Source organism: Gopherus evgoodei, chromosome 5, assembly GCF_007399415.2.
Source record: "Gopherus evgoodei ecotype Sinaloan lineage chromosome 5, rGopEvg1_v1.p, whole genome shotgun sequence".
Classification (NCBI taxonomy): Eukaryota; Metazoa; Chordata; order Testudines; family Testudinidae; genus Gopherus; species Gopherus evgoodei.
The window spans coordinates 98837135-98862986 of NC_044326.1; the positions used below are offsets into that span (position 1 = coordinate 98837135).

The 25852-nt window shown below is 40.8% G+C and overlaps 2 protein-coding genes across 5 annotated transcripts in view; one reads left to right on the plus strand and one right to left on the minus strand.

The window, feature by feature from the left end:
* The window catches only part of ABHD18 (abhydrolase domain containing 18), a 47929-nt gene extending 47512 nt beyond the window's left edge, over positions 1-417 (minus strand). For 2 of the 4 annotated variants that reach the window (XM_030564117.1, XM_030564118.1), the window contains exon 1: positions 81-416. The gene's annotated coding sequence lies outside the window, so the exon portion shown is untranslated. Of the gene's footprint in view, positions 1-80 lie in introns of all 4 variants that reach the window. The other 2 variants (XM_030564120.1, XM_030564119.1) reach the window with 2 other exon arrangements.
* A 65-nt stretch (positions 418-482) lies between these two features.
* MFSD8 (major facilitator superfamily domain containing 8) lies at positions 483-23900 on the plus strand. The gene is given in 16 exon segments (XM_030564124.1): positions 483-798; positions 7020-7111; positions 8013-8056; positions 9813-10053; positions 10372-10485; positions 11671-11697; positions 11700-11814; positions 13636-13694; positions 15457-15480; positions 15483-15564; positions 19400-19534; positions 20154-20272; positions 20355-20387; positions 20390-20578; positions 20581-20612; positions 23137-23900. Coding segments are annotated over 16 exon segments (1593 nt in total). The 5' UTR covers positions 483-715; the 3' UTR covers positions 23341-23900.
* The last annotated feature ends 1952 nt before the right edge of the window (positions 23901-25852 follow it).

The window sequence follows — 25852 nt, forward strand, 5'->3', positions numbered from 1 at the left end:
GGACGGGCACCTGCAGGGAGAGGACGGCGGGGCGAGCCCGGCTCCCCGCACCCTTAGGCTGGAGACGATAAGTTACTGACCGTAGGCGGAAACGGCCCTTCTGCTTCGAGTCGCGTCCGCAGCAGCAAACAATCGCGACGCCGTCCCGGGCAGCAAGTCCCCGCCGGCAGCCGGAGAGCCCCCGGCCCTGAGACGGGGCAGAGACTCCCGACACTTTCCCGGAGTCACTCACTGAGCCGGGCAGCGGGCTCCCCGCGCTCCCAGCTGCTGCCGCACATGGGGGACGGGACGGGACGGGCCCGCTGCTCTCGGGGGTGTGGGGCGGGGAAGGGCTGAAGGTCGCTCCCGGGGCGGTGCCAGCTCCTCCCGCAGCTCACTTGATGAAGCGGACCGGGGAGAAGACTAGCTACTAGCAGCCAAGCTCACACGTAATTAGCGCCCCGCCTTTCTCTCGCGTCGCACGTGACGCAAGCCCGACCGCCAGCAGTAACGGCCGGGGAGCGCGCGTGCGCGCATTGCGCGACAGTGAGGCGCGCCGGAGGCTGCCCGGGATAGCCAGCTCCTGAGCGACGCCGCCGGCAGCAGCGGGAAGAACAGCAGCAGGCGGCGCTACAGGCGGGGCGGTAGCGAGGGCACTACCTGGGGGAGGGGCTGGAGGCTCCTCCGCCTGCCTGGTGCCGGCGGCCGGGGTGGGAGCTCGTGTTGGGCACCAGACATGGCCGCGGTCGCTGCGGATGCCGCCCTTGCTGCCGAAGAGCGGGAGCCTCTGCTCCGCTCAGGAGGGGATGACGAGAGCAGGTAGGGCGCCCGCACCCGACTCTACAGGCTCCCGGGCCCGTCGGACCCTGCGGCCGCTGGCAGCCCGCTGTAAGGTGGGGACCCCGCCCCGCCAGCGCGTGATACTGCCCTGGCGAGCCCGCCCCGGGCACTGCCGCCGGCGCCCCAGCCAGCGGAGCTCTGTGCCCAGGACTTTGGTTCAGCCCGGTTGTGCCCAGCTCGCCTGGGTCGGCCAGTGGCAGCGGAAAGCCGGGCTCCCACAGCCGCCCTGGGGCAGAGGCGCGGTGCGGGTGAGAGGCCGAGATTCCCCGCGTCGGCAGCTAGGGTAACTCGCCTAGCGGGCTCCACTGGGTCTGTGGGCTCAGCTTGGCTCCTCCTTGACTGCGTCAAATAACCCAGTTGTGGTATTATATCCCCCAAACGCCACCCCTGCTGGGATATAGCTCGTAGCAAATTAGATCTGTGCCGCTGGCTCATTCCTCCCAGGGACGGTGAAGTGTAAATCGCTGTCTGTGCGCAGCACTTTGTATCACAGTATCTGTGCTACGGTAGCTTAGTGGCAGGGCCAGTGCAAGGATGTTTCATGCCCTAGGCAAAATGTCCACCTTGCGCCCTGCCCCCGAGTTCCCACCTTGAGGTGCCACCTACCGCGCGGCAGCTCTCCCTCTCTGCCCTGAGGCCCCCACCCGCCTTTACTCACCCCATCCATGTCCTAGCTGATTGGTGCTGCAAGCCTGGGAGACGGGAGAAGTGAAGTAGTGATGGTGTGCTTGGGGAGGAGGCAGAGCAGGGGTGAGCTGGGAAAGGGAGTTCCCCTGCGTGCGGCACACCCCCCCATTGCTGCGAAAGAAAATGTTGTCTCCCAAATCCTCGCATCCTAGGCCACCGCCTAGGTTGCCTAATAGGTTGCACCGGCCCTGCTTAGTGGTAGCTCAGCATATCTGAAGCAGTAGCATTCATGTGTACAGATAAGTCCTTAGAAGATAACTATTAATCACTTCCTGAGACAAGTGCTTATTTAAGCTTCAGCCTTTTGCTGTGAGGGTGGGAAAGACATCTGCCAGGTACCACTGAGATACTGTGATCAGGGCCGGATTAATTTTTTGTGGGCACGATGCCAAACATATTTGTAGGCTCCCATCACTATGTGGTTGTGATGGGCCCCTTCCAAGTGTTGGCCCGATGTGATAGCACCATTGATGCCATAGTAAATGTGGTAGTAACGGGATGGGGATAAAAACATTTACGTATTCAAAACCAAAATAAGATATTTGAAGCCACACTGCGACCTCCATTTAGCCCATAGAGAACAAACTGGGCTAATATCAATTTACCCAGAATACCATTGAATTTGGTTTGTTTTGGAGGAGGAGGCTTGTTAGTATTCTCTTTTTTCTTTAAACACTCAGCTCCTGCTTGGGGCCTTGAATACAAGTGCTTAATTAGCACAAATATGAACCATATTAAGTCTGGACGTAGCAGTCAGTGGTGTCACACCTGCATCTCCCCACCACTTCCTCCTCCACCCAAAGTAATGTTGAGTAAATACATTTTCTGAAAGCTGCATTTTCTACTTTGGTACAATAATGTTTACAAAATCTTGGGGCAGAGTGCGGGGAGGAAAATGGCCTGTGCCTATCTTTTGGAGGGAGAAAAGGCCACTGACAGAAAACACATGCTTTACCACAAAGGGTTAGCACAATCCAGTCTCAAGCTCCTACCCCAATCTTCACACCTGGGCTCTCCCCACCGTCCCTCCTACTGTCCCCATCCCACACTACTAGCCCCCAACAAAAGCACTCCTCGAGCTCCCTGCTACTGCCAACCCCCCACACACACTTTCACCCAAGAGCTGTTAGCTCCCTCTCTTCTTCTACCTCCCCACACACTGAGCCAACCCCCACCTTCAACCCAGATTCTCCCCTCCTTCCATCTGTCCCCTGTCACACCAACCTCTATGTTAACACCCTGCTTCTGCATCCCCACATGGAGTCACCACCAGCTTCCCCATCATACCCCGACTTGCCCCACAACTGCCCCTTTCCCCCAAAACTGGGCTGTGCCCCATCCTCTCCCCAGAGTGCAGGGGGGGCAGTTTCTGGGCATTCCCACTGGCAGGGGCCCTGGCAGCCAGCACTGACAAGCTCCGCTGTCACCGCCGACACACACACACACACCCCACTTCCAGGGATCATGGACAACCAATCCCCACCCTGAAGTGCAGGGTTGAGACAGTGCCCAGGAGCCCCTGGGCATCACATTCGCTGGGAGGCTGCCCTCAGCTTCCCGCTGCCCCAGGAGAGTGGGGGAGACTCGGGTGGGGGGAGCCAGGAGCTCCAAGGGGGAGGGGAGCACAGCGAGATTAGTGCCGGGAACCCTCTCCCTGCACCAGACCATTTCCTTGCTTGGGGTTTCTTTTTGGTCTGCTCCGACCACTTCAGCTGGGGTGGCTGGTAGCATGGCGCAGGGCATTCTGGGACTAGTAGTGCAGCTGACAGCGCAGGTCCCAGGGCCCCAGCGGAACACAGTGGTGTGCAGACAACAACTCCCAGCACACCTTGCTTCACCAATCCCTTTTGCACCTGTGCACTGTGCTCCCCAGGCTGCTGAGTGTTTCAGCTGGTGCTGGGAAGTTGCTGACTCTCCATATTGCTGGGCTGTGGCCCAGGCTGGATTAACCTTTTGTGGGGCCCCTTCCAAGTGTGGGCCTGGTGCCACTGGAGCCATTGTAAACCAAGTACTGACTGTGATATAAAGTGTTATGCACAGACAGTGATTTACACTTCGCCTTCCCTGGAAGAAATGAGCCAGCTGCACAGATCCAATTTGCTGCAACCGATATCCCAATAGGAGTAGCATTTGGGGGATATACCACAACTGGGTTATTTGATCCAGTCAGGGAGGAGCCAAAGTCAAGGAGCTTTCAGAAACCAAAGGCCTATTCAAGCACCACGAAAGCCTACTGGTAAACCTCCCGGAGCCTGCCCAGCTGTATTTTGACCATCTGTATGGTCTATGGTGGTGTCTCATTTTGGTTACGTGCGTGGGCAGAGACTGGAGAATGACCCTATCACCTTTTTTTCTTTCCTCTTTTGCCTCCAGCTCACCATGTTGGTGATGAGTGAAAGTTGCACTCATCTAGTGGCTGCTGTAAAATGGTTTGGTTTGAGTGAAGATGCCAAAGAATACTGTGCACATCTTTAGAAGTCTGTCATAGCTGTTGTCATGGTTATAGGGCAAGCTGCACTCTAGACCCCTTTTAGGTCTGCCCTCCTCAATAGAGCAATCTAAATCTGATGGGACCCAACTACAAGTGTGGGGTCCAGGTAAGGTCAACTGCAACAACCAGCCCATTCAGGTCAGTTTGGCGTGCCTCCTTGTGCCTACTGAATCTCCACAGCCGCAGTTGCATGCCCTGCTCTGACTGCTTCTGCCACCTCACTGTGCTGTGTGTGCAGCAGAGTGAGTGTGTCAAGGAGTCACACCACTTCTCACCCCACAGCATATATAGCAAGCAAGATACAGTAGGAGCAGGGGACACAGCCTCTGGCACACACAGCCACCACCACCACAACGATCCCATGGGCTGGAGGAGGTGATAGTGGTGCTGACTCAAGTTTGGTAGGGAAAGGGTTGGGCTGGGGGGCTTGGGTCTGAATATGGCCTAAAAGTTAGGCTTGGCTTCCTGCCTGTTTCTCAGAGGTGGAACACGTGATCCAACCACTCTGTGACTGGCAGTTTGGGTGGTAGCCCACTTGTTTCCCAACTGCATTAACATGAGAGGCACAGATGAGTTTGGCACCTGTAAGCCCTTTTTCCCGTGGGAGCCTGTGTCAGCTGCCGATTAAAGTAACTCACAATACCTTCTTCAAAACAAAGCATTGTTTTATTAATTCAAAGGTAGATAGCATGCAGAGCCATGGGTAAAAACAATAGAGGTCTTTGTACATACTTCCTCTATCTAAACCTGAATGTTTCCTTGCAAGCTTTGGAGTGTTCCATTCATCTCTAGGTTGGGAGGAGCAGATGACTTTGATGCATTCTTTCCCTACTTTTATGTGTTTTTGTCAGCATCTGGGCAGCTGCTGAGAACCACCTCAATCACTCTTCTTCCCTAGGCCAACATCTATAAGGTTTTAGTATTTTAGAATCCCCTTTAAGTCTAGGCTCAGGCCTAGGAAAAGTAAATCTTGCTAGTGTCAGTGAAGCCAAGTATGGGCATTGCTAATTAAAAGCTTCCACTATTGTTCTGTTAAGGGTATTAGTTCTATCACAGTTCTGTTTCCTCTTTGCTTTCGCCTTATCAGCCTCCTTTAATTTAACTCTGTACAGTCAGGCAGGATATCAAAGAAGGAAACTGAGATAGTTAGAAAAAATAATACACATAACTCCCTCATTCTCTGTGGTTGTCCAGCTAGATATTATATACAGCACTTTATCACGGTATCTGGGTGGTACCTGGCACACGTCTTTCCCCACCCTCACAGCAAAAGGGTGAAGCTTAAATAAGCACTTGTCTTCGGAAGTGATTAATGGTTATCTTCTAAGGACTTATCTGTACACATGAATGGTACTGCAAAACCAAACACCCCCACCCCAAAACAAAAAGGAAAAAAAAAAACCCTCACCAAGTGAAAGCTATACAAATACAAAAACTGTGTTGACCAGGTCACAGTACCTATAACAGAGATGGTCCCTCACAAATAGAATTAATCAGAAGAATCCTGTGAAGAAATTGGAATTGTTATTGCCTCTGAAAAATAAACAGATCTTCAAGAGATACTGTCAGCATACATCATATAAAAATAAATCCTTGCTCATGTAACTATAACAATACAAAAACCTGTAGGAGAACACTTCAATCTCCCTGGATACACAATAGCAGATTTAAGGGTAGCCATCCTGCAGCAAAAAAAGTTCAGGACCAGACTTCAAAGAAAAACTGCTGAGCTCCAGTTCATCTGCAAATTTGACACCATCAGCTCAGGATTAAACAAAGACTGAATGGCTAGCCAACTACAAAAGCAGTTTTTCCTCCTTGGTTTTCACACCTCAATTGCTAGAAGAGGGTCTCATCCTCCCTGATTGAACCAACTTCGTTATCTCTAGCCCTCTTTTTGTTTGCATATATATACCTGCCCCTGAAAATTTCCACTACATGCATCCGACGAAGTGAGTATTCACCCACGAAAGCTCATGCTCCAGTACGTCTTTTAGTCTATAAGGTGCCACAGAACTTTGTTGCTATAACAATACTTTAGATCTTTTATCTTGGAATGATAAAAAAATTAACTTTTCACCAGTTATGTTGTTTGTTTACATTTTTCATTTCACAAAACTTGGAAATAATGAAAATAGGCTTGTCAGGTTCGCTTTTGATTGTAGTCATTTTCAGTTGTTAGGGTTTCATTTTATTTTTCTTTTAAATTCATAACACTGAAAGGGAATGTTTAGTGATCATGATTTAGGCCACAGTCCTATAATCTGTTGTACATAAACCCTTATGTGAGACAAAGGAGTTTGCCTACATGAATGGCATGCAGGATTCAGGGTTTAGGCATAAGCAAACAAAAATCAATCTCACTGATGCCAGTTTTTAGCATGTTGTATGAACGTTGAATTTACTTGTAAAAGAAAAATACAGCATGGGAAAAAGTGCAGTTTTCCAATACATTTGTCCTTTTGCTATTTTCAGTCCCTGTGGTGCATATAAGTGAAAGGCATATCACAGTCTGATTTTTCTCATGAGTGCTACCACAGTTTAATAGGAAAGCGGGAGCCAAAAAGCAAGTATGTGCTATGATAGGTGATGTGTCTTTCACATCAGCAAGACATACCACAAAATGCTGCAACTCAGAGAGGAAAATACTGGAGGACATATTTATTAGGTATATAATATTGCTGAGCTATATGTGACATTGTGTTATTGTAACAATCATTAATAGAACATGATAAAATAGGGTAAACATTTCATTTTAGAAAACATAAGCCTTTTAGCGCATGCTGCTGTTTCATCAAAAGATGAGCTTTGTGTCAGAAACAAATCAATCTCATTTAGAATGTGTATTTTAAAGTTCTTCAATGAACGGCTAGGAACAATGTAAGCTACAAAATATATATACTATTTGTAAAATTTGAGGTAACCTATGAAAAATGCTTTTGATGTCCTTTAGGCTGAGAAATTCTCAGTGCTAAACAACAAAATGAGATTATTTCTTCTTTTTTTGTTATTGTTGTTCAAGATACGGGAATGTTGTGGAAACCCAGCAGCATTATAGGAGTAGGTGGAGGTCCATTCGTATTATGTACCTTACAATGTTTCTCAGCAGTGTAGGTAAGTAATCTTGATATTCATCCAGCAGAATTTTAACACTATTTGTACAATAGATATATTATTTTGATTTGAGAATTCTAAGAAGTCTATATATTAAAACTATTTCTGCTTTTGTATTAGTTATTTTTTATAGATCATAAAAATACAATGACTACTTGTGAATAGAGAAAATAAGGTTGATGAATTAAAAGGAAGGATAAATAGCAACCATTGGTATTAAAGAATGAGGATTTCTGTGCGATATTGGAATACAAATATTGGATTTTAAAATACATATACTTGCAGATGTTTTTCCTCCTGGGCATCACAGTATTTTTTGTTTCCCTGATATATCAAAATTATCTTTAGCTGCAGAACAGTTTTCTCTTTGACTCCCAGAGCCAAACTCCTTAAAGTGTGAATTCAGTTGATTTCTGGTATCTGCTTATCACACTAATCAAAACAAAAAGTCAAATATATTAGGATGGTACTTAGATTGATGAAGGATTGAAGAAAGTATTAAATCTAAATGTAAAATTATTTTTTGATACCAGGAAAATCTGTTTCTTTGAGAACTCTGCTCCCTAATATGGATTGAGGAAAACACCTGTATATAGACTTCAGTGAGACCATGATCATACTCTAGGTGTTCAGTGCATTACACTTTTTTACACATCTATGTAGTGTGGTGCCCTTATTTTAACTAAGAGTTCTTCAAACTGAAAAGCAGTTACTGTTCTTTAATTCAGCATGGCAACCATTGTACTTTTGGTTGCCATGTGGAGCTTCAGTTTGAGAATACAAGATTTTAAAAAGCAGAAGAATCAGCCCTGTTTTACAGTACTTGATTAACGATTACATGTAGCAATGTAAAATAATTCCAATTCTGTTTTCTTGTTTTATTTTTTTTAATACATCACAGGTTTTTCAATTGTAATTATGTCAGTATGGCCATATCTGCAAAAGGTTTGTGCATTTTAATGATAATGATTAATGATTTTATTTTCTGCTCTGTTAGAATATAAAATCACTGTTAGAGCTTTATTGTGGTATATAGGTACTTTACAGTTTAAGGCCCAATCCTTCAACACGCTCTATAGAGGAATAGATCTCGTTGATGGACCAGGGACTTATTTATCTAAACTCCCCTAATAGTTTAAACTATTACATTTTTAGTAATTAGTTTTCTGTTTCACACTTCAATCATTTTAGCATAGGAATACTGTATTGCTATTTTTAATGATTGATTCTTATTTCCACGGTAGTAATTTGCACTACCATGTAGCATGTTGATTTTTTTTTGTACTTTTAATTAAATTTGCGGTACTGTATTTATTTAGAAAAGACTGCCAAAGCAATATGTAGATATAAACGTGAATATCTTGCAGTTTTAAACAGTATTTGAATAAAATCAGGATATTTGGGGATAGGTATTATTTTTCGTTAACTTTATTGAAGTTGGTCCCATTAAGATCCCATTGTGCTAAGCACTATACCAGGGGTAAGCAACGTAGGGCACGCGTGCCGAAGGTGGCATGCAAGCTGATTTTCAGTGTCACTCATACTGTCTAGGTCCTGGCCACAGGTCCGGGGGGCTCTGCATTATAATTTAATTTTAAATGATGCTTCTTAAACATTTTAAAAAATGTATTTGCTTTACATACAACAATAGTTTAGTTATATATTATAGACTTAGAGAGAGAGACCTTCTAAAAACATTAAAATGTATTACTGGCACACAAAACGTTAAATTAGAGTGAATAAATGAATACTTGGCACACCACTTCTGAAAGGTTGCCGACCCCTGCACTATACAGACACAGAGAGACATGAGGTCTGCTTATAGAATGTACAGTAGGAAACATTACACTTTATAAGAAATTCTAACAATGAAAACAAAATAGTTGTACTAAGTCAATAAGTAGAAGCATATGACTAGACTGAAAATTCCCTCTCCTAGCCTCTGACAATTTTTAACACTCCACATAAAATCTGTCCTTTAATTTACCAATTAATAATGGTTCATCTTATCAATCTTTAACCATTAGGTGTCCCAATCTTACTTCACTTCAAGTTGTATTGTAAATTGGTAGAAAACTGTAGATATTTTAGATAATTTGTTTTCCCCAAAAGGACTTTTAACAAAGCTGTAAACATACTACATGAATCCTATTTATCTGTATGTTGGACAAGTTGTCCAGACTTAAAAAAATAACATTTATACAGATAAAAATCCCTATGTGTCAAGGACTATTATCTTCCAATGTTTTTTGCATTGATGAGGGAGAGCCTCATCCTCGTGCCAGTCTCTTTACATCATGTAAAAGGGCTGGAGTGGTGTAAAGGGACACATAGAAGCCTGGTGTTGGCCATTTTAGGAACTGTGGGACGACTTCCTTCCAAAGACCGCCCCCACCCCAATAATCTCCAGCAGAGAGGGCATGCTATGGTGTGAGGATCATGACGGCAGCATGGGAAGACTGCTGTGACAGCCCCTCACTGAAAGTTATGCAGGGGGTCTCTCTAGCCGCTGGAGCATTTCAGGTTCAGGAAGGTGGCTTAAAGCTGCATTAGTGCCCTCTGACGCTTGGCTGTAAGCTCTGCACTTCAGCAGTATAGCACAGAATCTTACATCTTGTAGGGTACTGATTCCAAAATTGTTTTTGTTGATATGATAAATAGCACACTGTAATTTTTAAAATCACTTCACTTGTTTCTGCAGATTGATCTGACAGCAGATGCAAGTTTCTTGGGATGGATTATTTCTTCATACAGTCTTGGACAAATGATAGCCTCACCTCTGTTTGGTTTATGGTCCAATTACAGGCCAAGAAGAGAACCACTTGTTGTTTCAATTGCCATTTCTGTGGCTGCTAACTGCCTTTATGCCTATGTCCATTTACCTACTTCACACAACAAATACTATATGCTGGTTGCTCGTGCCCTTGTGGGGTTTGGAGCAGGTAATTGCAACAGAATTTAAACTGCTGAAGATTGATTAATTTTGTTTGTGTCTTACTTAAGAGAGGACAAGCTTTACGGTTATGTTAAGCAAAATAATTTATTAGGCAAATAATATCTTCCCAAATGATTAACACAGGTAGTTATCTAACACTGTGTACAGACCTGCAAAATTACGTACTTTCTTGTGTGTATATAATAGGGAAACATTGAGTACATTAGCAAACTGCTTGTTTGGTACATACAGGGGGTGGGGGGAGGAATTGAACTTACTGTGACTGGAGATTTAAATGTATCATTCTGATTATTTTTTTTTTTAGGAAATGTAGCAGTAGTTCGGTCATACATAGCTGGTGCCACTTCTCTTACAGAAAGAACTAGTGCCATGGCCAACACCAGTGCTTGTCAAGCAATAGGATTCATACTAGGACCAGGTACAACATCTCTTATTTCCTTATTCCTCCAAAACAAATCACACTCCTTTTGTTATTTAGGAGAAAATCAGACATTAAGTTTGAGGCTGGGAATCTCCTCTGCAGCAGTGTGCACAAAAATGAGCACGTTTTGTCATAATATTAAACTGAATATATTAGCATACTCCTGTGGTTTATTCATAAGTAGCTATGCAGATATTACCTCCAAAAAAGTCTAATTGTTTGAGAACAGTTCTGTTCACATAATTTTGGTGGCAATTTACCAGGTGTAACTGGATTAACAAAGTAGGTTTGGACTGTTACTTCCATTGCTAATTAGTTGATGGTGTTCAGAAAATGAAATGGAAAAAAAAAAAAAGGCATCTCTGCAATGCTTCAGCAGCTACTGGCCCATAAAGTCTCTGCAAACTAGCGGTATCTTATTTAGGGTGATGAGAGTTTGGCATTGAGTGCCTGTGCAGGCCTGACCTTATTCCATAGGTAGCTAAAGACTCCACCTTGCCCAATTACCATAGGAGATTATGGCTGTTGAGCATGTTTAGTACATCTCCTTATGTCTCGGGGTGAGAGTTTTCTGTGGGTGGCCAGCTGTCAGTCAACCCTGGAAGTAGCATTAAAGAGGCTACACAACCAGAGAGGCAGTCTCCCTGAATGACTCACATACAGGGTGCATTCTTCTTTCCCGTTCTCCATTTTGATAGACACTCAGCCAAGTTCCTGATAATCATAGGCTAGGCAGGAGAGGAGCTCTTACATATCTTCACACACTCTTGTTCCCACTCATCACCTGTTTAGTGTTTAATTTTTTTTTTGTCTGTTTCCCGTCTGTTGGGCCTAGCAGAAGGGATACCCCCATCCCATGCTAGGACATCGCTATAGATGGGTAGATGGAGTAACCACATCCAGTTCAACTATAGAGAATCACAAGTAGATGGTAGGTGTGGAGCTAGGTAATTTTCCTTTCGTGGTCTTATGCAGCTGACTGACTTGTTCTTAGTGTCACAGTGCTGTTTATTGAGAGATTCATATGGCTTTCTGGGGATTGCAAGTTCTACAAGCTGCATGTATTTCAAGATAGATAGGATCCCATTGGTATCCATCAGATGACTGTGCACTGGATTCCCCAAAGATAATACATTAATAATTTGAATGTTTGAATTTCCTGAGGTAGTTTTTTATCTTAAGTTTTTCAGACTTGCTTCTCTCTGATTGGAGAAAAGGAGTGACATGGGAAATAATTGATCTCCAGGTGAACATGTACACAGCACCAGTTCTACTGGGAGCTCTCCTAGGAGTTATTAATATTATTCTAATCTTTGCTATGTTCAGGTAATTAAATAGAAACTAAAACATTTTGTTGTTTGAATATTGTGGATAGTTTGTTATGGATACTTCCAATTCTGTTGAAAATTATCTTTGGCTACTTATCAGAATAAAATCCACTGAAATTATAAGAGTAAAGGATAGAATTTTCAAAAGAACATAGCGATAATATGACTGCTATTTTAAAGAACTAGAATAATAATATTTACCTATTGAGCACGTACATTAAAAATATAAAGCCTTGTTTTATTCAAAGTGGCTAGCTTCTGTGACTCATGCATCCTCACTTTTTAGTAAACAAAACGTAGTGATGTATGGTTGAGATACAAACCAATAAAAGCAAAATGTTATGATACTAGTGTCAGTAATTCAGCCCTGATAGACCTAGTAGATAGAATTTGAAATGCATCTAGGGCTCTGCCCAGTTCTTTGGCGCAGGGACTTTTATTTTTATGTATCGCATGGTGCTCTGCGCACTTTGACAATGAACGAAAAATTGAGATGTGTATTTGTCATGTTTCCAGCAAAACTTACCCCCTTTCCACAGATGGAGTTGAAGTCCATCCAGTCTCATTGCCCTGTATAGCAATTTTGCTTGTGAAGCTTCTGCAGTAGGCAGAGTTCTTCACTGGGGTCCCAATTCAGGAAAATCCTTAGTCCCATGCTGTAACTGCTTTTTGAAATCTTTGCTTAGCTTTTACTCAGGGAATAAATATAAAAGGGCCATATGACTTAAAGCATATCTTTGTGGCTGTCATTTCTGAAAAAAAGCCCAGCATGAAACATGAAGAGATGCCATGTGCCCCAAAAGGTTACTTACCCCCTCATTCTGAAGATACAGCTGATGGAGACGGAGGCCTCCTGTAGTTTTCTGTTCAGGTGGTTTGTACCACCAGAATATTTGAGATTAGGGTGCATTCAGCAGAGTAGCAACTCCAATGGAATCAGAAGGTTCCCTGCTCCCTCCTTCTTCCAGATATGTATGGATAGTTGGTCCTTACCACATGTTGTTGTGCTGGAAAGTTATTCCAGGCTTAGTGCTATAAGACTTTTCAATAGTTTGGGTAGCCGCAGCAGGGGGAGAGGATTGGACTCAGCATACAGAGTTATCGATATGCGGCATGCAGGAAACTCATTTACATTCCTATGTATCTATACCTCCCTGCTGCAGAGCTCACTTTATTTTGTATATTGGCATTTTGATGCATATGTGCTAACTTGAATAGGTTATCCCATTTCACAGCCAATATATGTGAATTTGTAGATCCATTCCCACCATAGAAAGCCACACAGAATTTTAACTGAACAGAACCAATATCTGAAATCACTGTATTATGCACCCCTGAGAAAGGATCCTATGTTCTACAGTACGGAGGCACAGCAATGCGGACTCAAATATGTTGGGCCAGTCTCAGGGCCTGATTCATGAAAGCAGTTAAGCACACACTTAACATTTTTTTATAAATAGGGATGCTTTCAGGAATTGCGGCCTTAAATCCGAATTTTGCTAGGTTTTTTTTTTTTTAAAAAATATGGTGGCTTTATACTTTCAGATTCTGTTTTTAAATACATCTTGAATAGATGGGACAAAAAACTGAGTGCCACATTAACTTCACAGAGGATCATCTATAAATGGGCTTAGATAGTATCCAGACTGGTATAGATTCCAGTGAAATCTCTTAAGGTATGCACGTAGTGTTTAAAAGTGTGAAGACTGGTTAAGATACAAGATGGTACCATTTATTTATTATTAGAAATGTAACTGGCTTAGTACAAAATAAATGAATTGGGTAAACTGTACTAATGAAAACAATTTTCAATCTTTAGAGAACATCAAGTGGATGACATAGGAAGACCGTGCAAAAGCATCAATTTCGAAGCAGAAGGTAATATTTTTCTTTGAAAACTGACACATTCTATGATACTTTATAACAATATGATGGTAAATTAAAGTGTTTTTTATTAGTCAACCCTGAATTTAGAAATACTACAAAGGGTGGTGGATTGAACAACTCAGAATTAGTAATGGGATACAGAACCGTCTGTCTCCAGATTGACTGAAATCTGGCCCAAGCTGGTAATGAAATAGTTATTACCATCGAGACATTTTGGTGATAGTATATGTGGGATGAGCTAATGATCAAGTACAGTTCCTTCTAAATTTGTCACCTTCTTCTGACAGTCTCAATGGAGACCAAGGATTAAATTGACGTGGAGATTGAACTGCTTGTTCCAACTGATCACATAATGATACTCTTATCAGCTACACCCAGCCACCATTTGTATACATAATTTTGTGTGATGTTGTGCAGTTTTATTGTGTATGAGCCATAATTTACAGAGTCCTATTAAAATCAATGTTACACAAGTCTAGGTTTAAATTAGAGGTAATTATATATAAGTTAAATTGATAACCAATTCACATACAGTTCTTGCTGCACAAGGTGCAGCTCTTACCTACCCTACAATATGTACCATACAGCATTTGTGTACCCTGTTATGCAAAGTTAAATTTTTTAAAATGGTGTGCACATCCCATTCACTTGTATAGGTTTATACTATCTTAGGAAAAATGACAGCTAATCATAAACCGTCTTTTAAAAGGAAACATTATATTGGGATTTTAACCATTTCAGTGCCATATATTATAGTTTTCTATATTAAGTTATAACAGATCATTGCAAAAAATCAGAAAATCAGTTTTTATCAAATGTAAACAAAAATCTTTGAAATCTACCATTTCTGCCATGTTGAAAATTTATTGTGGAGGTTGTTGCTGGGGCCCTTAGTTGCTTGGAAATTCATCTGTGGGATATAGAGCTTTGGCGAAGCTGATTAAGAAACAGATTCTCTATTTAGTGTGATCTTCAATATTTTCCAGGATTACTTAATATTTGTCCCTCACAAATAAGAAGAATCAACAGTAATTTACATATTTTCTAGGAAATGGTGAATACTCTTTCCACCATCATTCAAATCATGCTCACTCTTAAGCCAGAGCCAATTTTTTAAATGTAAGTCAAGGGGAATTGAAATGTAAATCCTTCTTTAAAAAATAAAATAAAATAATTTACTCCCAAAAAATGTCTATACCCAAACCCAGAAAGATTCATGTCATGGGGCGTGGCTCCTCTCCTGCCTTCTTCGTGTGGAAACTGCACAGCCTCCCATGGTTGTGTCATCAGAGTGTCCTTTTATTTTGAGTTCCCTCCATCCATTTCACAAGAGTCCGTGTCAACAATGTATTTACAATGTTAACCTAGCTTTTGGCCCTCTCACCAGCGCCTGAGGGGAATGGAGGTCTCCCACCTCTATGTGGCTAGGTTCAGCTAGCCCTTTTCCTCCCTCTCCTTTCTTGGCATTTCCTTCCTGTCTCTTTATCAGCCTTGGGCTGATGGGGTAATTGGCTCCGTATACCATCCAACCAGCCAGCCTGATTGACTAATTACCCCCATCAGCTTCCTCGAGAGGAACTAAGTAATAACTGAATGATCAGGCTCTCCTGTTTGCACCCTGCATTCTGTCACAATTGTAAATTAAGCATAATATTATTAATACTTGTAACCACAGAGTAACATTAGAGCTTATTAATTGAATTGTAAAACTTCTTAATTTCAAAATTTAGTTCATTCTTATGTTTCTTTACAGAAAGTGATTATGTGGATCAGGATGCCCAGGGAACATTGACCAGGTTGCTGTTGTAGCAACCAACATTCTCTTTTTTGTCATCTTGTTTGTTTTTGCTGTCTTTGAAACGTAAGTCTACAAATTTTCTCCTGTTACTCGTTAGTTAATGTTTGTAAAGTTCTTTGAAGAGATAAAGTGCTTATCGGCTTTTCTGTTGCACTTATTACCATAACGAAATATTTGGAAATATAAGTAAGCATTATCTCACCTCATCGAAAGCAAGCCATAATTAAAATTGAGTTGTATGATATCTTCCATTTAGTTGTGACACATCAATTTAAACACATAGTATCACTGTGTAGTAGTTTTATATAAGGAAACGTTATATTTAAACTTTGAATGAAATGTAAATCCAAATTGCTGAATATTTGTGGCTATTGAAGATTTCATTGTGCTCCTCACACAAGTTGAGATGTAAACCCCAATGTCACATCAGATTTCAGTAGAGGTAATTTAATTCTATCAACCAAATCTCTGCAAGGGAAATAATATTTTCAGTTGGATACATTGTCCTTTACCTCCTGTCCTAAAAATTGTGTAGCCCTGTAGTGCATTTGTAAATAGCTAGTGCATTCCACTTCAGACTTGTTTCAATAGTAGTTGAAGTGATTCTTATATATAGGTGCAGTTTGCAAAGTACCTTGGTATCCTTTAGGATTAAAGTATCTAGCTATGTTAAATAAGAGATGTGACTGCAGTGTATAAACCTAAACTTGTAAAAGGACAAGTCAGTGCTTAACAATAATAATAGGGGGTTTTCATAGATGAATGAGGGAAAATAAGAAAATGTAATGTACATCTTTTTAGGGTGACTCTTGTACATTAAAATGGGCAAACTGACATAATTTTGAAGGAATAAGCTTGTGTGCAGAATTTTGAGCTATAATATCACGTATTTGACATTTCTGTTCCCTACTGAGTATGTCTTATAAAAATGTATTTGATATTTATAAACATCTCCATTCGGACTTCAGTTTGACAAAGTGTAGCAGTTTTTCCTGTATACACTGGAAAAATTACGTGATTTTTTTTTTTTAAATGAACATAAGTGGCTGCATGCAATAGAACTCTGATGGATCTTAAGTTTGCTTTTTTCACTGGCAAAGGTTGGGAGTGCTATATGGAAACAGAATTGCAAAGCATAATTTTGATGGCAATAGTGTCCAGCCTTTCTTGTTAGATCGAAGATCACTACAATTGAAGATCATTTGGTGGAATAGAGTGAAGGGAAGGGAAGGAGAAGAAATGAACGGGGGGGGATTTTAGTAAGTGAACATCTATTTTACCCCAGTGGCAAAGGGGCTGGTGACTACAACATAATGGCCAAATTTTCTTTGCTTTGTGAAAGGAAACAAATGCACATCTGTTAGGGGGCTTATTCCTTTACCCTCTCACTTCCGTGGTCCTTCTCATATGAACAGAGAGCAACAATACCCAAAGTCCAAAGGCGCAAACAATTCAATGTTTATTGGGGTGAACTTTCAGCAAGCATGATTCCAGTTGCCTTCCTTAGTGTTCCTCTTCCCAGCTCTGACACTACAGAGCCTTGCCTGTGTCCCTGTTTCTGTTCCCATCCCTTGTTCCCATTTCCCCCATTCCCAGTCCCTGTTCCCATTTCCCCCCCCCCTTACTTCCTGATTGACTGCAGACTATATAGTAAAACTTGAGTTCTGCTTAGCTATACCTTAACCAATCACTTTACTGAAATGTAACTAACCATTTCTAACATATTGTAACATGGTTATCTAACCAATTATATCCCACCATCTTAATTAGTTTACACTCAGCAAAATTAATTATACAGCAGACAGAAACAATTACAGAACCAGACAGAGACCATGCAATAAACATACAAAACAATACAGAAGTGAGGATTTTACAACTACATTTATACAGACATAGGGGTTCTCCAGCTGTGTCTATTGATAAGTGAGGTCTTACCAGACAGAAGACTATCAAACTAAATTTCCTTTTACATGTTTTAAGCTCTTTCCTTTCTCTGGAGGTGATAGATCGGATCACCTTCCTAACAGCCCCAGATTGCCTATTTCATATGACTAAACAGGGCCTCAGACTGTCACAGTGAGAGAAGGCCCTTACACAGATAGACAATGATTTTGATTCTTTCTTTTATACTTCTATAACTAGCTAAGTGATAAGAATACACCTCAATTCTTAAAGTATAGGCCTTTGCAGACAGGCCTGAATATCTATATCCTAACACTCCACCTCTTTTTTTTTTTCTTTTTCTTTTTGGGATCCTCCTGCCAGGTGTCCCTGGAAAAGCAGAGGACATATGGCAACACGTTTCCTGATAGGGCCATGCATCAAGGTGGAAGGTGTCGATATTCCATTTGTCCCACTGCCCCTTGTGTAGTACAGTGCCCTGCACCTTCTCTCATACGGGCATACCACACCTATTTCAATTAGTGTTCCAGACTTCCCATTATATTGGCCCGAGAAGGTTGGGTCCGGGTTGTCTTGCACACTGCGGGGTGGACAGGGCGTACTACATTACTTAAAGGTTATTTTTGTATGCAAAGTAACACAAGTACTGTTAACAATACACAATTCACAGCAACACCAAGTCCTCACCACTGCAGTATGGTCCACTATCTGAGCTATCACCAAAACACTGCCTCTTCTCCTTTGACTGGATCAAGATTTTAATGTGTTCAGTTGTTGGCAATTGCAACAAGCTGCCCCTGCAGGTTTTGCCATGCTTTTGTTCCACATTATAAGTCCCCTGAATGTTCACAGACAAATGAGTTATTGTCCAAACCATTGTAACCCATTGGTATGGAATCAGGCAGTGTCCTGGTTCGATTATTACAGTAATAAGATTTACAGATTTATTTGTGCACCAAAGGTCCAGATAGCAGCATAGAGATGTGTGTAGTTTGGTTAGGGGCTGGTGTAATTGTGCCCCCTATAATATGTACATTTTTAGCAAAACACCTTATACACAGTACACCCAATTGTCCACCCCTTGCCATAGGCCATTGATTCTGCTCCTCCATAGTCATAGGAGAGGAGCACATTTAAACATCATCTTTGATTTACACCATTTTACACACCCCTTCATTCATTTCCAGTGAGCTCCTCCCCTTCTCATTATTTATATCCTAACAATATCCCATTAACAGTAACTACAGCTGTATAGCTAAAGCTTGAACACCATAAATAAGTTACTGTTCAGCCTTAAATATTTATCTTTTACATGCAAAGATCCAGATTTTTCCTCTCCATTTTATTAGTTGTACAGCACCATGAATCTATTGAAATAATTCATGTTACATCAGTGTAGAATTGGTATAATGGAATGGAAGTCAGGCCCAGAGGATTTGTTATAAGTAATGCATCACAAAATGATGTTATAAACAGCGTACATGTTTTTGTCTGTTTGTCAGCAGGAAGGCTTCTGTATGACCATATCTGATGACGCCTGCGGGGGCATCTTAATGCCCGGCGTCCTGGCCCCCGGGAAAGCACCCGCTGAAATGCCACCAAATTTCAGCGGCATTTTGGCGGGGACGCCTCTCGATGGCGGCACTTGCCGTCGACAAGTGAAGTCATCGAAAGGCGTCGCCCCCAAATTTTGGCGGGGACGCCTCTCAATGACGCCGCTTGCCGTCGACAAGTGACATCATCAAAAGGTGTCGCCCCCAATTTTGGCGGCGACGCCTCTCGATGATGTCGCTTGTCCACGGCAAGTGGCGTCATCGAGAGGCGATGCCGCCGAATTTCAGCAGGTGCTGCACCGCCGCAGTGGTCCTTCATCTGGCAACCCGCCAGATGAAAAGATTGGGGACCACTGCTATAGAGATAAATATATGGATGATGCTGTTCTGGGATAATCTTTGTACAGGTTTTATTAATGTCTCTCTTATTTTTTACTGCCTAGCATAGCTACTCCATTGACAATGGATATGTATTCCTGGACCAGGAAAGAAGCAGTTTTTTATAATGGAATAATCCTTGGTGCAATTGGCATTGAATCAGTCATTGTCTTCATGGTGGTTAAAGTAGTTTCTAAGAAGTAAGTCACTCATCAGGTTTTTGCTCTTGTTTATCTTAATGTAAACAGACAGGAAAATGTTTATCTTCACAAAAGTCTGGAGAACTTTAGGTCAGGTATTCATTATCTGAATCAAATTCTGCTCATCTTATTTTAGCAAATGATAGAAATGTAGGGGCTACAAGGGGACCTCTAGAGATCACCTAGTCTAGCCCCCTGCCCTGATAGGATTAAGTATACCTAGAACATCCCTGATAGGTGTTTGTCTAATTTGTTCTTAAACACCTCGAAGAACTGGGATTCCACAACCTACCTAGATAACTTGATCCATTGCTTAACTATCCTTATAGTTAAAAAGGTTTTCCTCATATCTTACCTAAATCTCCCTTGCTGCAAACTGAGCAGATTACTTTGTGTCCTGCTCCTGGTAGATATGAGAGCAATTGATCACTGTCCTTTTTAGAACAACCTTTTACATATTGAAAACTGTTATGTCTCCTTTATGCCAAATCTTTGAACCAAATAGTTCCACTTAAGTCATTGGGACTGGTCATATGAATAAGGTGTACAGGATTTGTATTGTGTATAGTAGATTATTTTTAGATATATTTGGTCATGAATATGTATTATTTAGTTATAGTTTTCATTATTCACAGGATGGTGAGCGTGCTACACTCTATGGAGGCCTACTGATTATCTTGGTTGGATTCTTTGTCTTGTTACCTTGGGGGAAAAAATTACCAAATATCCAGTGGGAAGGTATAATTATAAATAACACTAAACTGTAGTCTAAGCATTTAATTAACATCTTTTAAAATGGGATCCCTTGCTTAATTCACAGATATAAAGAATAATTCTGTTCCCAGAATCATCTTCATGAAATGTTTACACCTTTCTGGAAGCTCCAAACAACACAACTACCATCCAATCACACAGTAGAGCCAACAGGATGCTCTGTTGTGCAGCCCTGGTGCCTGTACACTCCATTGATCCACTTGGCTCAGTATATAACCTCTGATACACTGATAGGATTGGGCTATCCAGTCTGTAATGTCATGTCCTATACTTATACTCAAAAATTCTAGGACCAAAACCTCAGGTAAGAATGAAAGCTAGGATTTGTTCAGATTTTGCTATTACTGTAACATGTATACTTGATGTCATAGTTTGTTCCATTGGTCTTTCGATCAAAACTGCTTTGTGGTTATGGGATGAATCGTCTTTTTGTTAGACATTTGAAAACAATGAATGCGTATAACTTTTTCTACTTTTGAATGCTCTTTATCAACACACAACATACTCATTTAAAACATCTGCTGAATAACTTTTTTTAAAGAAAAGTTGTGAAAGAAAATTTTGACTCATAGACGAGAATGATCAGTTAATCTAACTTGCATATCCCAGGCTGCAGAACTTCACCCAATAATTCCTGCACTAGACACTTATCTTGTGGTTGAACTAGAGCATATTTTTTTAAAATAGCATCAGTCTTGTTTGTATAGCATCTAGCACAGTGGGATCCAAGTCCATGGCTCGGGATCCTATGATTATAGTAGTAGTAAGTGATGTACAATCCAACAGCTCCCTCGATAAGCTGTTTCCTGTGATTAATTAGCTTCACTATTAAAAGTGTGCCGCTGTACTTATCTAGTTTCAGCTTCCAGACATTAGATCTTGTTATGCCTTTGTCTGCTAGATTAAAGATCCTTCCATGGTCAGAAATCTTCTCCCCATGTAGGTATTTATAGACTGTGAACAAGTCACCTCTTAACCGTCTCTTTGTTTAGCTAAATAAATAAATTTCTTAAATCTTTTACTGTAAGCCAGGGTTTCCTGTCCTCTAATAGTTCTTGTGTTTCTCCTTTGAACCCTCTTCAATTTTTCAACATCCTTTTTTGAAATGTGGATAGCAGAATTGGATACATTATTCCAGTAGTGGCATCGCAAATGCTGTATTGGTTATGCATCCGAGAATCTTGTAAGCTCACTTTAGCCACAGCATCAGACTATGAGCTCATGTTTAGCAGTTATCCACCATGGCCCCTAAGCTCTTTACAGAATTACTGGTTTCTACACTATAGTGCCACATCCTGTAAAAAGCACCTTGCTTTTTTTGTTCCTAAATGTATGTTATTTACTTCAGTATATCAAACATATTTTATTAATGGAACTAAAGGTTCATTTGCTCTTAAGGCATAGGAAATAGCATTATGGAGAGCTAGATATAGAGTATTGGTTTTTTTCTGTCTCCACACACATCTAATTAACACATTGGGTTCTAGCTTCCAAAGGTACAGGTATGTGAAGTCAGACTTCATAGGTTTCTTCATGCAGTTGGGCCACTTCAAAACACTAGCAAAAATGCAAAAGTAGCAGTTGGTTTTCTACACCTGTGCTTCCACTTGAAAGATTAATTTTAAATATCCTGGTCTGAAAATTGTGAAGTCACCAGGTGCCACAATGGTATTCAGCAGTTTGTCTAGGAATGGGAGGAAGGATAGGAGACAGAATGATAGTTGTGTTTTTAATGAGTTTTTAATAAGATAATTGAGTTTGGCAGGTTTGATGTTTTCAGTTCTTCTTTGAGTGATGCACATGTCCATCTACTTCAGGTGTGTACATGCCCTGTGCACCAATCGGATTTTTCCCGGGGGCGATGTGTATCCTGAACAGCCCAATGCTGCTGCATGGTGGCTTAAAGGCAGAGTCGCCCCAGACCCACCTCAGTTCCTTTTTACTGCCCAGAATTGGTAGTCAGAGTTGTCTGCATTCAAGACATCTAATTTTTTTAAAAATCTGATTGTTTTAATTGCATTATGGCTAGTACATTGCAGTAATAACTATTTGGATATTTTCCTTAACGCTGAGAGAGGTAGCTACTTTTCACTTCTGCAGCCATAGCTGTAAGAAAAAATTGGTTAAATTTGCTGCTTTTGCCAACAACAAAGACAGTTCTGCAACAATAGAGAAATCTCCAGTGATCTAACTTTTAAAATTTAATAAAGTCCCTTCATGAAAAGGGGGAAAAAATTACACAAGAAGGCGAGAACTTCAATCTATTGATCCCAAGACTTTCCTGTAATTTTTATGATTATTTTGAGTATGACATTGTTATATCTAAATATGTTAATCATTAGTGCGGGGGAACATCATTCACACCAGTGAAGCAATATGAAGAATAAATATGAACCTGAATATGTCCATGCTATCAAAAGGAGTAGATTTAGATAGCTGCAATTTATTCAGTTCCCTCCTTTCGCGCTATGATGCCTGTAAAGCACTAGTTGCTTACAGTGGCTAATCAGGTGGTAAACTGAGATCACTGCTTACTGTAGGTAACTTGCTTCCTTTATCTCTACCTTTTCTTGTTTTTTCACATCCATCTGTTGCATCTTATCATAAAATAGATCTTTCAATAGGAACTTGTCTTTTTACTGTATCTGTCTCCAGGCATCTGATTATGACTGCTTATCTTTTATTGCTTAAAAAAAAATCCCAAGTAATGGACATAGACCAAAGGTCCAGAAAAATGAGCAGTGTCTTTCCTGATATCTTACATATGTTTTCTGTTGTAATTAGAGTAACTCATGAAAATGAACTCATTTTTCTTTGATCCTTTTCAGGGTATCTACATGGGCTGGTTAACTGCCTCTGGAAGTGGAGCACGTATACTGGGCCCAGTGTTTGTGAGCCAAATATATACTCATTTGGGACCTCGTTGGGCATTCAGCTTAATCTGTGGAATAATTATATTCTCTCTCTTAGTCCTGGAAGCAGTGTACAAGAGACTTACTGCATTCTCAGTCAGATATGGAATGATGCAATAGTAGATTTATTTTTAGCTATGTAAAACGAAAATCAGAAATATTTAATTGTCTTGTTTTTAATCAAGGGTGCCTCAGTACAGGCCTATAGAGCTGTACTTGTAACTGAGCAGTGGAGCCTGTGAAGCAGGCATAGCCTAATCACTAATACATCTTGATTAATGTAATTATGCGAAGATTACATTCTTCCTTGATAGCAAAAGTGGGAAAGCTATGTTTGACCACAATGCAGTGCTAGGGTAGTGCATGCTGGAGTTTATAGTTTCCAAAAGTGTCAGACCTTTGTGTTAAATGAAATGGCAACCGTAGGCCCTAGTTGTAGGAGTATAGTGGCCATATTGTAAGCACATCCTTTTAAAAAGAAAAAAAAATGCTGCCTTGATTCTGTGAATCAGGATTACTAAAGCTCCTTTAACTACAAGCTTGACTGAACCATGTACACTTTGAATCAAACACCCTACCTCTTTTAATCAAATAAGTGAATGTTTGTTTCTGACATGCAGTTTGTTTCAGTGGATTAACCAACAGCTAATAGGAAAAATAAACATTTTGTTCTAACAAGATACCTGTAATTTATTGTGAAATAGATGCGCATGGCAACTATTCAAAATATTCAAACAGCTTTGAGTGATTTAAACTAAAAAAACTGAGGCTGGGATTTTCACAGGAACAGCTTTGAGTTTGGTGTCTAACTCCCACTGAATATTAATAGGTTTTGGGTAGCTCTTTTCCTGTGAAAATCCCAGTCTAAAATGAGTTATTTGCAGATCATGATTTAATGCATAAAAGTTCAAGAATGTGATTTATATAATTACACAAAGTTATGAAAAGACATATCAGATTCAGTAATGGATAAGAATTATGCATTCTAAACTGTATTTCAAACAGAAGTATCCATTTGTAGCTGAAATTAGAGCCATGGCTGGTCTTGACTATGTCTAACTGTATGCTGATTTTAGCGTAATTGAGTATCTATAAGCCAAGGTTAGAACACAACTACTGAAATAATATTACTTAAATGCTGACTGAAGGGAGGTCATAAAATTTCTGTTCCCTCTGCAGAATCAAGATCATTTAAAATAGGAAAGGAGCTTGCACTCAAAGACGCTTCTGTACTACAGAATAGGATACTTTTAAGCATTCCAGCACCAAGTAGCTAATAAAATAACTAATGTGAAGAGTTCTCTTGAGAGAAGAGCTGTGAAATGGTAATTGAGATCTTCTGTGTTTAGAGGGCCGCAAACTAATGACCCACCTTTCTGATTAAAGCCAAGAGTAAGTTATAGCTTTTAAAGAGGAATCCTAAAATATCAGGGTTGGAAGGGACTTCAGGAGGTCATCTAGTTCAATGCCACTGCTCAAAGCAGGACCAATCCCCAGACAGATTTTTACCCTGGTTCCCTAAATGGCCCCCTCAAGGATTGATCTCTCAATCCTGGGTTTAGCAGGCCAGTGCTCAAACCACTGAACTATCCCTCCTCCCGTGACCCTTTGGTTTAGCTGACCTATCAGAAAAGTATGTTAGCCATTTGTGGTCTTGAATAGTAACAGGGCAGCTGTAATAGAGCATCTCAAAGGTTTCTTTGACCTGAGAAGCGGCGACTTCAGATGCAGCAATGGTTAAGTAATGTCATCTTTCCATTTTCAGTCATCAAGAAGAGAATGCTTAACAGGACTGAAACTTAGAATAAAGTGAGTAAAAAAAAAAAAAAAAAATCTGAGCAGAAATGAGACTTGACTTAACCTTAATGGCTGAGATTTGTAGACATCAAAACTCCACCCAGTACATACAAAAGCTTTCTGTTTTCCCAATAAACTTACCACCAAAAGGAGAATTGAACAATACAATAAGATGAAGAGGGACATTGCATTACCTGCCGTTAATTTGACACTTGATCTAAAACAGATGCTACTCCTAGTCATGAGAATTTTTCAGGACAAAAAGGTAAGTTGCAATGTTACAGGGAGATAGGAAATGCACTTTTCAACACTCAGCCTAATATGCAGACATGGTAAAACTTAAGTGTTTTGTGATTTAAATTGTTAGGCATTCTACCTTTCTATTAAATATTGCAAAAGTCTTGTTTTTGTTTCACAATACCATAAATAATTCTGAAAGATTTGTACACTGAATGAGTGAGTAGCTTAAAATAACTTTTTACAGTTAAAGGAATTTTAGAGTTAACCAAAAAAATAATGCTGTCAAAGTAAAGCTTCTGAATAGATACAAATATCAGATGATTAAAATCCATTCTCTAAAGCACAAAGGCCCCTGCATATATCTTTTAATCAAGAGGCTAATTGGTTTCTGTTTTGCCATTCACCAGAGTAAACCATATTCATTTATTTAAGATCATAGTTTCAAGTTTTGAAAGACAGCATAGATGTATAAAGATCTAAGGCAGCCAGACATCCTTCATTGAGGAATATCAGTTCAGTGCTTGGCTTCCCAGGTCAGCAAAACTGTTCAAAGCCATTTAAATGAAAGTAAAATCCAAAGACCAATTATCTGACT